The sequence below is a fragment of the Hyperoodon ampullatus genome (assembly GCF_949752795.1).
Source record: "Hyperoodon ampullatus genome assembly, chromosome: 14".
Taxonomy (NCBI): domain Eukaryota; kingdom Metazoa; phylum Chordata; class Mammalia; order Artiodactyla; family Ziphiidae; genus Hyperoodon; species Hyperoodon ampullatus.
In genome coordinates this window covers 62376248-62389472 of record NC_136927.1, presented here as the reverse complement: position 1 = coordinate 62389472, position 13225 = coordinate 62376248, and the positions used below count along the sequence as shown (strand labels likewise).

The 13225-nt window shown below is 52.2% G+C and overlaps 1 protein-coding gene across 1 annotated transcript in view; it reads right to left on the bottom strand.

Annotated features, from left to right (window-relative positions):
- Window positions 1-499: 499 nt before the first annotated feature.
- TM9SF4 (transmembrane 9 superfamily member 4) overlaps window positions 500-13225 on the bottom strand; it is a gene marked incomplete at its 5' end in the record, with an annotated part of 55463 nt that continues 42737 nt past the window's right edge. Inside the window, 9 exons of the mRNA XM_079718691.1 lie at window positions 500-716; window positions 3736-3825; window positions 4636-4755; window positions 5928-5991; window positions 6487-6662; window positions 8340-8423; window positions 11248-11323; window positions 11420-11501; window positions 12908-13040. Of these exons, the coding sequence (XP_079574817.1) occupies window positions 567-716; window positions 3736-3825; window positions 4636-4755; window positions 5928-5991; window positions 6487-6662; window positions 8340-8423; window positions 11248-11323; window positions 11420-11501; window positions 12908-13040 (975 nt within the window). The 3' untranslated portion in view covers window positions 500-566. The remainder of the gene's footprint in view (window positions 717-3735; window positions 3826-4635; window positions 4756-5927; window positions 5992-6486; window positions 6663-8339; window positions 8424-11247; window positions 11324-11419; window positions 11502-12907; window positions 13041-13225) is intronic.

Below are 13225 nucleotides of genomic sequence, written 5' to 3'. Positions count from 1 at the left end.
GGCTGGAAGAGGCTGGTTGGCACCGAGGATGCGTGTCCAGGCTGAGCTGTGCTTTGTTGCGGCATCAATGGCGAGGACGGGCAGCGAGAGGCTCAGAAATCTCGCTGAAGCCCTGGAAGGCCCGGCGTTTCCTCTTCCAGTTAGTCGTGGGGTGGCCAACAGCCCTGAGGAACTGAGGTGGAGACAGTGACCAGAACCCAGTGTCTTGATGGGTTTATCCATCCTGGATCCATTTGTTAAAAAAACTAAGGAAAAAACTCCAAACCAAAAATAAACCTGAATAAACAGGTCTGAGAGTTCCTGCTGGAGGGATCTTTCTTAGCACTGAAGAAAAACAACCCACAAAAAACTCATCCCCCACAGAACTGGAATAAGATGATGAAGAAAAATGCAAGATTTATCTATAGGCCCTCCCGCCCCCTATGCAGCCCCAGGATCCAGGAACACTGTGCCAGGAGTTACATTCCAAACGAGCAGGAGTTATTTTATTTTACGTGCCTGCAGTTCCCCACGCGGGGTGGCTTCCTGTCCGTGGATGGAGTGGGCCAGGCCACGGTCCACCCCCATCAGTCTATCTTCACAGCAGCGTAGATCTTGCGGACAAACATGTAGGCTGCATAGAAGCCGATGGTGCCCGTGAGAAGCCAGAAGGACAGGACCATGAGGGCCGTGTAGCCAAAGTAGAGGAGAGAGGGAATGAACTCGACGATGTCCAGCTGGGGCACGAGCGGGGAGAGAAGAGAGGGGACACGCTTAGTGCCAGCCTGCCGTGGCCAACTGGGTGTCCCCCTACCTTCTCACTGATCTTGTGGTGAAGCTGAAGACTGGCAAGGGGAAGGGGCCTGCCCCAGGTGGGCAGCGAGGGGCAGGTGGGTCTCACAGTCATGGTGGACCTTCATCAGTACCAGGGCCCGTGCACCGCCTTGGATGCTCACAACCACTATGGTAGGTTATTAACCCACTTTACAGATGGCGCACAGTTACACAGCCAGGAAACAGAAGGAGCTGGGATTTGAACCTAGGGCTAGAGGGCTAAGAGCCCAAGGCCCAAATCCATTGACTCAGGCCATTTCCTGTGGGGGTAGGAGGGAGTGGGAGTCTTCCTGGGGAAGGGCCTGGGAGCTCACTGGGAGATGGGGCTGACCTCACGGGCCAGTGCCAGAATGACAAAGGCAGCAATGGCCATAGCCGTCACTTCTTCACTCTCCATAGTCCCCAGAACAGTACAGTGAGACTCCTGGGTGCTGGAGCACAGGAAGTGGGGGCAGGAGAGAGGCGTCCAGGGCTCCTGGCTTTAGGAACAGAAAGCCACCACGAGCCTGTCTCAGCCTACAATCCTCTCCACCTGAGCACGCTCTGTCACTGTTGCTACCCTCTCACGGGGATTTTTATCTTGGAGCATTTGAACTCCTTTGCAGAGTTCTGAGGCCTGGGCAGGGATGCTAGGGAATCTGGAGTGTGGTGGGGTTTGCTGGGCCAAGTAGAACTAATCTAGGACCTTGGTATCAAGATCTGCCCAGCCCACCAGGGCCTGAGTGGGGCCTGTTCTAGGGCCCATGGGCAGACACATGGCCACAAAATGCCAGGAGCCCAGAAGAAAACAATAAGGGTCACTGTTTGAGACCGTCTCCCTGAAGTCAAATGTCCTCAAACTAGGGGTGAAGGCCATGTTTTCCAGCTCAACTGCCTATGTCTCCTTTTATGAGCTTCCTTACGGCTGAAGATGGGGTGAAGGTGAGGGGGGAAACAGGGCAGTGGTAGATCCAGTGGTAAAACCAGGAAAGGGATGAGGCAAAAAGGCAGCGCTGGAAAGTTCCTTAGAGTTCAGACAGGCTAAGGCCACCATTTTACAGACAGGGCTCTGGGACTGGAGGAGGTTTTTAGAGCAGAGAAGAAAGCCTGGGCCAGAGGCAGGAAGGGCAGGAGGCTGAGACGTGACCCTCGTGTAGGCGGCTACGGTAGCAGGTTTTGCTTGCCCAACGCTGGCTCCTGTCTTCCTGCTTCCTGGTGTCTCGGGTACTCACTCCCTACTTTGTGGTCCTGTTGGGGTTGTCGGTCCTAATACAAAACCTAAGCTAGTCAATCAGAGTATGCCATCCTACTGGACGTGAGGAACAGTGAGGGATGGCATGTAGCCTGGCCAATGAGTGTCTTCCCTGGGATTTATAACATAATGATAGAGGAAAGATGTTCTTTTAGTTCTAGAGCTGCAAAGCTGAGAAAAGGAGACTCTAGGGCTGCTATTGGTCATCCTTCTACTTTGTGGAAAGATCCTGCCTGCAGATTGAAGCCAAGAAAACACACACAGAGCTGAGGAATAAACACAGAGCCCTGATACCATTTGACCTGCTGGATCTAACCAAGCCTGAAGCTAGAACTCCAACTTCTTATTCAACTTACATCAGCCAAAACATTCTCTTTTTTGCTTAAGCCAGTTGGGACTGGTTTTGGTCACTTTCCATTCAAAATAGTTCTGATTAATATGGGCTGTAGAGAAGGGATATTAGATTTGTTCTGCAGGATTCCAGGAACAAGACTATGGTCTGAAGATGGAATTTACAGGGAGGCAGATTTCAGTGTGACTTAAGGAAGGCCTTGATAATGACAGGAGCTATCCAAAGAGAATGGGAGCATCAGGAGGGAGTGTCTTCTGTTGCTGGATGTGCCAGAGCAGGGGTCAACAAGCTTTTTCTTAAAGGACCAGATTATAAATAGTTTAGGCCACGTGGCCTCTGTCAAAACTACTCCACTCTACCATTATAGTGTAAAAACAGCCTTGACAATATGTAAATGAACAAGCATGGCTGTGTGCCAATAAAACTTTGTTTACAGAAGCAGGCCTGCTGGCCCATGGGCTACAGTTGGCTGACCCCTGAGCTAGATGATCACTTATTGGGATCGCTGGAGAAGAGGGCAGTCAGCAAACTGGAAGCAGGGGTGGAGCACCGCACTCAAATATCTGGACAGTCCTTTCCAACCTGACATTTTTGGGAAAGGGAATTCCAAGCTTCACCCAGCTGACCTATGCCTCTAGTTTGGGAATACACCCTGGTTATAAGCAGAGGACTTCTCGGTTTGGGGTTCTGGATACCCAAAGTACAGCGGGTAAAACTGTCTTCAGCATAAGCTCCAGAGGTAACATGGGGCCCACCAGAGCGACCCCAGACTCCTCTCAATGGCCCATCTGGTTTATGTGTTACACACAAATCTAATAAACCTGCTGTGGGGATCTGTTTGGACTCTTATGCCACTCTTTGGGGACACTGAGCTCTGTGACTATAGCCGAGTTCCTAAATCTGAGTGCTAAAGGCTAATTCAGCAGTTTCTGCTTTTACCTTTATTAACTCTTCTCATTTACTTTCGTTCTTTCAAGTTACTGTTCTTTTTTTTTTTTTTTCTGTCTTCTTGAGGTGAACACTGTATCAGTCTCTCTTACTTCCTCTTAAAAGCACTGTAAGGTGATATACTCCCTTTAAGTTCTGCTTTGGTTGTACCTCACAGGTTTTACATACAACATTCTCATTGTCATTTATCCTGAAGGCTTTTGTCACCCAAACACACTCTCTTTCCTAAAAAGATTATGTTCTAAGAGCAGGAACAGTTCTAGGATGACTTTGGTCCTCCTCATTCTTGGCAGAAAAGTAAGACTTAGACACTTGGGGTTTTTCCCCAGCACCCTCCCCCCCACAATCCTGCCCTGAAAAGGCTAGGGGGCTCCCTCATGCAGGGTGGTACCTTGTTAACAAAATAAAAGATGGCATAGACCAGGACATAGAATGCAGATCCCCCGGAGACTAGGAAATTCCTCCACCACCAGCGGTAATCCTGAGGAGGAAACAGAGAAGGGTCATTGCTGTCTCCAGGCAGAACCTCTTCCCCAAGTTTCAGAGCTGCCTGAGGATCTAAAGACCCTGGGTAAGAACTGTAATATTTGGGGTGATGCGAAGCTTTTATACCTTGACTGTGATGGTGGTTACACAACTGTATGCATTTTTAAAAACTTACAGAACTGTAGATTAAAAAGGGTGAACTTTACTGTTTATAAATTATATCTCAATTTAAAAAAATCAGCAACAACAAAAGAACACTATTAACAACATTAGCATTTCTTGAGCAAACGCTCACCGTGTGCCACATACTGTTCTAAGTGCTCTACGTGAATCAGCTCATTGAGTCTTTGCAGCAGCCCTGTGAGTTACGCCCAGAAGGCACACGGAGGTTAAACAACTGCCCAAGATCCAGAGCTACTAACAGAGGAGCCAGGGTTTCAGCTCAGGCTGTCTGTCCCAGAGCCCTTGTTTGGCCCGCCAAGAGCTAGTCCCCAGATGGAGGGCAGGTCACCCAAACTGCATCAGCTGTTGAAGAAACCACTACTGGAGTGGACTCAGTACTGACGAGTCTACTGTCATTAGGTCGTGGTGACTTCCCCGCAAGACTATGCAGTGAGGTAGGGATCATTAACTCTAGTCTACAGATGAACAAATGGAGGCTCGGCAAGGGGAAGTGATGTACTTGCCCAAGACCTCATGGCCAGAAGAGGCAGGACCACATGAGAAACCCAGACAGCCTCACTGACCCAATTCAATACTGGACCCAGCTGCCCCCACCCAAAACTGCTGGCCCCATTCCCCTCACCTCTGCACACAGCTGGAAGTATACCATGACGATGCTGATTTGTGAACAGGACACCACCAGGATGATGAAGACGAGGAACAGGAAGCCAAAAAGGTAATAGAACTGATTCTCCCAGATTGCCTGCGGATATACCAGAGCCGGCCTTCAGCTAGCCTGCCCCCACTCCCCTGGCATTCCCTGCTTGTGCTCGGGAACTCCATCCGTTCGTCAGGACTGGCAGGAATGGAGACACCATCATGACACCACTGGGGCCTGTGGGCCTGGCTCGTGGCTGACTGGTCTCTCCTCTCTGGAGCAAAGGGTTCTTAGGGAGGGGCCGGGGCATGGCTGATCCTGAGATGGGTGGCCCCCGCCTGAACTCAGCAGCTTGCGGAAAATAATGAATCCCACCCCAATCAAAATTACACAGCTGCCACCACTGCCTGGGGCAGCTCACCATGTGCCAGGCATAGTGCCATGTGCTTTACGTACAACACCACGTGTCAGCCTGTGAAAGCATGGCATTTTACAGTCAAAGAAGTGAAGGTTCAGAGAGGCTGGTGATCGGCCCAGTGTCACACAAACACAATAGATGCAGCCTCCCTGGCCGGGCAGCCGACCCGTCCTAGGCAGGGCTGGGTGGACGAGGGGGTCTCAGCAGGGACGGGCTAGGCCACTCCAGAGGAGTGGACGCTTCTCCAGCACTGACTTAGTGCAAGGCCCTCTCTCCATGCTAGGCACTGAGCTGGGTCAGCTGGACTTAGATGGCTCTGAAGAACCGTTCTGCCAACTTTCATCTTGGCATGCCTGGGAGAGGAGTAATCATCATTACAACAGCAGCTACAAGTTAACAAGCATTTCCTGAATGCCAGGCACTGTGCCTTTTATAGACATTATCACGTTCCAGCCTCATGAAGATCCTGAGAATTAGGCATCATCCCCCCACTTTCCTAGGAGTTTTCAGTAACTCAGGTAAAGACACGTAGGGACCCAGAAATCAAAGCAGACGCAACAATGATATTAATAATGGTGGTGACTGACCGCAATATTGCTAAAGCAGCCAAAGCAGCTTCTATTTACTGAGCCCTTCCCACACCAGACCCCGTACATATGGCACATCTCACATAACCTTCCAAGCTGTCCCGAGAGGCAGGACTGTTACCCTATCTTAGGGCAAAGAATGGGGGCTCTGAGAGGCTAAAAGGTCTGTCTGGAATGTCATAGGCGGTAAGAGGCAGAGCACCTAAGTGCAGGGGCAGGGACTAGGCTAGCGTGGGTGAAGGTGAGGGTGGGGAGCAAGCAGCAGTACTCACACTGAAGATGAAGAAAAGCTCGATGAACATGGCGCCAAAGGGCAGGATCCCAGCCATGAGAATGCTGCAGAGAATGGGAGGGTTAACACTGCTGGGAGACCTGGGCCACTGGAAGCTTCGGGCTCCCTCCTGAGCCAGCAAGAATGAGAATGCTTACACTGTTCGGTGGGTCTAAATCTTTCGGCATGCTTTTGTACCATTATAGCCTCTCAAGAGGTGGGCATCATTCTCCCCATTTTATAGATGGGAAAACTGAAGTACAGAGAGGTGGTGTGACTTGCCCAAGGTCCGAGGTAGTCTTTACCTGTCACCCTGCACCTTTCCACTCCACCCCTTCCCTGGCCAACACCGAGTCTGGCTACAACTTGGTCCTCTCTATCTTGGAGTGAAGCTAAGCTTTCAGGAAGTCTACTAGAGCCAGCCGGGGCTGCAGGAGCACCTGTCATAGCCCCCACAGGGGGAGGGTACCCCTGTCCATGTCTTTCCAAGGAGATGGCTCAGGGGAATGTTGGCCTTGCCTACTCCAGAAGCCCCCGCCTGGCCCTTGCCGGAGACTCACCCCACAAATCGGTTCATGTACCACCGCTGCTCAGGGATCTGCCGGGGAATCTGGTTGGTGCGCACAGGGTTGTCATATGGCTGCTTGCGGAAGCCGAAGTAGTAACCCAGGTAGACAAGGGGCAGGGAGATCCCGAACCACATGCATAGCAGGGCCACCATGGTGGGGAAGGGCACCTGTGGGCACAGCACTGTGAGGCTCCACAAGCCCTGAAGCCCAGGCTGGGGCCGTGCAGGGGGAGGGGGACCTTCTGGGTCCCAGGGCAGGTAGGGCACAGCAGGACCACCATGGTGGGGAAGCTCCTGCAGACACGGTCCCCCACAGGGCTCCTGGCCAGACTGTCCTGGGGCTGACCCCAGCCCTGGGAAAAGCAGAGGGCAGATGGAGGGCCAGTTGAGCCATGAAGTGAAGGAACCACGGCATCCTACAGGAGCCTGTCACCAGGGAGGACGTGGGGAAAGAACAAGGAAGGAGGGATTGAGAGCACAAAGGGGAGAGGAAGGGCCGGAATGAAGGGAGATTACGTGTGGTCTGTTAAGTGCAAACGAAGGGAAAAAACAGGAGTGCACAAGTAGTGTGTTCCCAATCTCACTCAGTGAAAACACCACAATATACCACGAAGTGAAAGAAGCAGGATATAAAACTGTATGTCGAGAACTCCATTTTAACAAAAACACCCCAATACTTATATGCATACGTGCCTGGAGAGGCCTACATCAGAAAGTTAACAGCACTTCCTCAGATGGGGTATGGGGCTTTGGAATTGATTTTTCTTTTTTTTTTTAAATTCCCCTCTGCAGTCTGAGGTTTTTACAACTCACACAAAATGGAAGAAATGAATTAATATTTGTAAAGTGTTTAGAACAATACTTATTCCAAAGTAAGCACTATGAAAATGTTTGCTTTTATAATTTTAAGATTACATTATTCCATTTTAAATATATCTAAAAAGAGGTTAAAAGACTGCAAAAACAGGGAATTCCCTGGCAGTCCAGTGGTTAGGACTCTGCGCTTCCATTGCAGGGGGCACGGGTTCGATCCCTGGTCGGGGAACTAAGATCCTGCAAGCTGCGTGGTGCAGCCCAGCCAAAAAAAAAAAAAAAAGACTGCAAAAACATACTACAGATCTACATTAACTTTTCTGTACTTTCCTTTCTAAAATTTCTGCAATGAGTGTTTATAGTGAGAAGCTGGTAACTGGGAGAAAAATGTTGAGAGAGAGAAGGGAGACAGGTGTAAAAAAGAGGAAGTGAGAGGAAGAGCATGACCCTGTCTTTCCTGAGGGCAGCTCCCTGGACCGCTGGGAAGGACCCAGTCCTCCGGCAGCCCGGACTGCAAGCCTCACCCAAGGACCTTCTGTGGGCACCTGCCAGTGGAGGGGAGGCGGCTCTCTCCGCTGAGGCTGGGATGGCAAACACCTGCCCCACCTCTCCCGCAGCTAATCCGTCAAGACCATCTCCCCACCCCCAACTGAGTCCACAATCCTTGTAGCGGGGCTGGTGCCGAGCTCAGGGCGGGGACACTAGGAGGAGAGCCTTGTTTTGGGAGACTGACCTCATCAAGTCATACCAAGCAGCCTTCCCTTAGTTGAGACGAGGGAAATTCCCCAGTTGGCCCCTGGACTGTGGAAATCTCTCTTTAGAGAAGTGAGCTTTGGTCAGCTGTCTGAAAGAGCCCACAGGAAGGGCAGGACAGATGGATGCATAGGGCTGGAGAAACCCTGGCCAGCCCTCAGCCCCCAGGGCTGGGAAGAGCCCCCTGGGGACTTAGAAAAGGGAAGGAAGCAGCAGGGAGTGACCTGCAGGAATGGGCCTGAGCACAACTGGCCCTCCCTTGCCGGGGAGGGCACTTACCGCCCCTGATGAGTGCTTTCCCCAGATGAAGCAATTCAATACGAAGCAGATGCCAAAAACCACGCCAGGGTACAATGTCGCCGTCTGGAAGCAAGAGAGACCAGGCTGGGGAGCTGCATCTAGGGAGAGCTCCCACCTGCCCATCAGGGCTCCCCGACTAGAGGTTCTCAAGCCCTCCCCCCTGTTCTGTAGGACTCAGCTCAAGGATAAACCCTTCCAGAAAGCATTCTCTGACCCATAGACTAGGCAAGCCTCCTGCTCTCTGTCCTTTTAGATCCCTGAAATGCACCGTCCTCACCCTCACCCAAGTTCAGAATCACGTGCTGTTGTTACCCCCACAGACAGAAGCTCTTGGGAGCATCACGTCCTGCTCACTGATGTGCTCCCAGCACTCAGAGCACAGTGTGTTCAATAAGCATTTGTTGAATAGGAATGACCAAATAAAAGTTTTACTAAACACGTAGGTCTGGGCCTCAACCCAAACTGTCCAGAGTGGTGGTAAGCTTTAACTGAGTCTTAGGGGCAGTGGGTGCTCGCCGCCACATGAATCAATCATCTCACCCAATCCTCACTACAGGCCTAGATGGGAAGGACTGTCACTATCCCTTTTCAAGAAGAGGACACTGAGGCCCAGTAACGTTAAATACCCCACCCCCCAACCTCACACAGTCAGTTAAGGGTGGAGCAGAGGTTCAAACCCAGGCAGTCTGACTGCAGAGGCCCTGCTCCTGACGCCCTGTGGTGTATTCCATCCAGTCAGGACCTCTGGGGCTGGGGATCAGGTACTGGGAACCAAAGCCCTAGACCTACAGTGGAGCCTCCTTTACTACTGCGGCTGCCTGAGCATCCAAGAGGGTCTGCCCATGATGCCTGAGGCTCCCTGCAATCTGGGGCTCAGCTTCACGGCCAGTTTTATTTACCTTTAGCCTGTAGCCTCCCACACCCACTAACTGGCCACTGCTCTCTCCACGTCCCTGCCCCCGGGCCTTCATGAGGTAGAGTCACCAGCATCTCAGGTATCCGCCGTCTGAGTGCCAGTGCTGAAACAGTGGCCTTCTGTATAGTCTCCTCACAACCACACAACGACCTGAGACTTAGGTGCAACCAGCCCCCACTGGAGAGATGGGGAAACCAAGGCTCAGAGGGCTGGTCAAGGTTACCAACCAAGGAAATAACAGAGCCAGGACTGGGATCCAGGAGATTCCAGAACCTGAGGCCTCCTTGCTGGCTGCTTCCATCCAGTTGAAACCCTCCTCTCCGAGGCCCAGCTCATATGTCATTTCCCCCCTTCCTGTGTGTTCCTGCTTTACTCTGCTGTGTAGCAGAGGATTCCTCGCCTGTCCTCCTGGCTGAAATTTATGGACTGAGCACTGTGCTAGATACCAGGAAGAACAGGAAAAATGTCCAGACCCATAAATGGAGAACAACATAAGTGGCACTCATAGGCACAAGGCTCTGCCCAGGCCCCTCTGGGGTGCCAAGGAGGACCCTGAAGTTAGAATCGGTCGGGGAGGAGGAGTGACCCCGGAGCTAAGACTTAGCTGCCCATGCAGAGGCCAGAGGAGAAAAGAGCAGTTGTACACCTGCACGGCTGCGGCTGCAGCAGAGGCCCGCCTGTGGAGCGAGGCAGAGCTCCACACCAAGGAAGGGTCAGAATCTTGCACGGAAACTGAGGCGGCCTAGGACGGCCAAGGGCCCAGGTAGGAGGGAAAGATGCCTGAACCTGGGCAGGAGTCCTGGGGATGGAGATGGGAAGGAATTCGTGGACTATCTGGCAGGAGAACCGTCCACACTTGATGTATGAGAGGAGGCGGGGGCGCTAATGAGGAGGAAGAAAGGGAGCCACCCAGGTGACTGCCTTGGGGGCCCGGGTGGATGGTGCCACCGGATGCAGGGAGCAGGTTTGGGGCAGAAAGACGGGGTTTGCCATGGGACCAGTACAGGGAGACTTGGAGGGTATCTGGTGGGAGACCTCATCAGGGAAGTCTCACCAGGTGAGGAGAGGGCTGGGTTTTACAGCTCTGAAGATCCCTGGGTCTCAGCACACAGTAGCCTGAGAAAAACACCTGATGCGTCAAGAATTTAGGAAACTCTTTTTGATCTTTCCAGAACCACCACTGTCACAGGTCTTCTATACTGAGGGCTTATTAATTGCCAGGGGTATTTGCCAGAGCTGGGATAGCCTGAGTTCCCCTGCTCTTTTGATAGCTGTGAGAATGGTTTCAGAAGGCCTGGGTCTAGAGGCTTCTCTGAATTTGGCACCAGGGGTTTCCCTGGTCCTCTAAAGGCTCACTTGCTCTGGGAGAAGGGGCTCAGGGCTCCCTAGGAGGCAGGGCCAACTTCCAGGCGTCCTCCGGTTTCTGTGGTCTTTTCTGCTGCCAAGGACTCTCCTCACCACCAGGAGGACAGTGAACATCAGAAGCTGACCTTATTGAAGAGGAACAGAGGCCCCAAAGTCTGGAAAACAGGCTGACAGTGACGTGGGGCCTGGCTTCTCCCGCCCCTGGCAGGTAATTCTCTCTTTACTCTGCTGGGTAGGGTGTTCTCACAGATGCCCCACTGATCAGGTTTTGACCTTAAACTTTGACACCTGGGATGGTGTCTAAATCCTGTTATTCTGAATCCCCTATTTCTTCTTGTGCTTGAGCCATGGGACAATGTAGGCTAAAAATCATCTAAGTTCAATTCCCTCTTTTCATGGATGCAGCTACTAAGGCCTCAGAGGTAAGCACCCAGGGGTGAGAGCCCAGCACTCCTGGCCCTCGGGTGTGCTCCTCCCACCCATCAGGCTGCTGCCCAGCACCTGGCCCTAAACCCCCACCACAGCCTGCCTATGCTGCTCTTGAGGAGCCCAGGAGGAAGCTTCTTGGCCTCCCAAGAACATGAGGAGGAGGGTTAGGACACTTACACAGAAGGCTCCTTTCTTCCACCGATGGCCTTTTAGAGTGCGGTACAGACGGCCGGCAGAAAATCCACCAAACACCCTGTGGGGAAACGGAAGGGATCCACACCAAGGGGACCTGTTAGCTGCAGTGCAGGCGGTCTGCGCCAGCCCTGGGACCCCACTCATGCACACGTACCCCATGAACATGAAGAGGAAGCAGGCCGTGGTCATGAGAGCTCCCCGGCTGGAGGGTGACAGCATCCCAAGCATGGCCACAACTGAGGAGGGAGGGGCAAGAGAGGGAAAGTCAGGGTCTCTAGGCCCCAAGGCCCAGTCGCGGGCTAGCTCACAGGGCCCCAGGGCAGGTGAGGCTAGATGAGGCTCCCTACTCCCTCTCCCTACTCTACTGGAGAAGACTGGGTCTTACTTGGGGTTCAGAGGGGTGCAGCAGTTGCTGGGCCACGGCTGGCTGCATCTTTTTGTTTTTTAATTTATTTTATTTTTATTTATTTTTGGCTGTGTTGGGTCTTTGTTGCTGCGTGCAGGCTTTCTCTAGTTGCGGCGAGCAGGGGCTAATCTTCATTGCAGTGCTCGGGCTTCTCATTGCGGTGGCTTCTCTTGCTGCGCAGCATGGGCTCTAGGCGCGCGAGCTTCAGTAGTTGTGGCTCGAGGGCTCTAGAGCACAGGCTCAGTAGTTGTGGCGTATGGACTTAGCTGCTCCGCGGCATGTGGGAATTTCCCGGACCAGGGCTTGAACCCGTGTCCCCTGCGTTGGCAGGCGTATTCTTAACCACTGTACCACCAGGGAAGCCCCATGCATCTTAATGGTAATGGCCAGCCCACAGAGCACTTGCAACCAACCAGGCACTGAGGTGAGAGCATTACGAATGCCAGCTCACTGAATCTACCTCATCAGCCCTCTGAGGTGGAGGTTAGTTCCCACATTCCTCAGATGAGGAAACTGTGGCTCATGAGGTTAAATGAGAGGCTCACAGAAGTTAAATGACTTGTCCAAGGTCACAAAGCTTGGAGGCATGAGGCTGAGACAGAAACTTAGGCAGATTAGTTGCTAAGAGATTAGATTTTGAAAGTTCTCATCACAAGAAAAAAAATTTGTAACTATGCGAGGTGATGGATATTAACTAAACTCACTATGGTAATCATTTTGCAATATATACATATAATATCAAATCATTATTTTGTATACCTTAAACTAACACAGTGTAATATGTCAGCAAAAAAAAAAAAAAAATTTAGGCAGATTGATTTCAGAACTGCCTGTAACTACTATATATTCATTTTGGGGGGTGTTTTCTGAGAAAAAAGACCTGATTCCAGTCCTAATCCTGGTGCTGAAATGGGTAAGTCACTTAATGCCCGACTGCAAAAGGAGGCCAACCTCAGAGTGCTGATGTATGGCTTCACTGGTGGTGTGGATGTCGGGGGCTATCGATGGTGCTGGAAAGATCTGAGGAGGAGCAAATCACCAGGGCCTGTGGCTGAGAGGACCAGCCCTCTTGCTGGGATGGACGGCTCTGTCTGGCCCAGAGATGTTGACATGCTCCCCCGGCCCCAGGAAGGGAAGCCCACCCTTTTCTCAGACTCAGGCCTGTGCTGCTCTGGTGAGCACAGCTCCCCCTCCCCAAACCCCCACCCCACCTCCACCCCTGCCGGGCTTACTCACAGATGACGATGAGGATCATACAGAAGAGCTGAATGCCTGAGCCCAGCAGGGAGCTGAGGATCATGGGGTACTGGGGGGGCCTGAAGACGTCGCCGTGCACCAGCTTCCACCCGGACTCTTCCATCGTGTCTTCCTGCAGCAAAGGGCCAGAAAGCGAGGCTCTTCTTGGGCTCCAGAGAAGGCAGCTCCTGCAGGGACCACCCCCAAGGACCCACATCCCTGACCAGGGCTGAGGGTCCCTCAGGTGTCAACCAGCTCCACTCTGACACAGGAGTATAAGTGACATGAGAACGTATTTCCCAGAGAACTGTCACACGG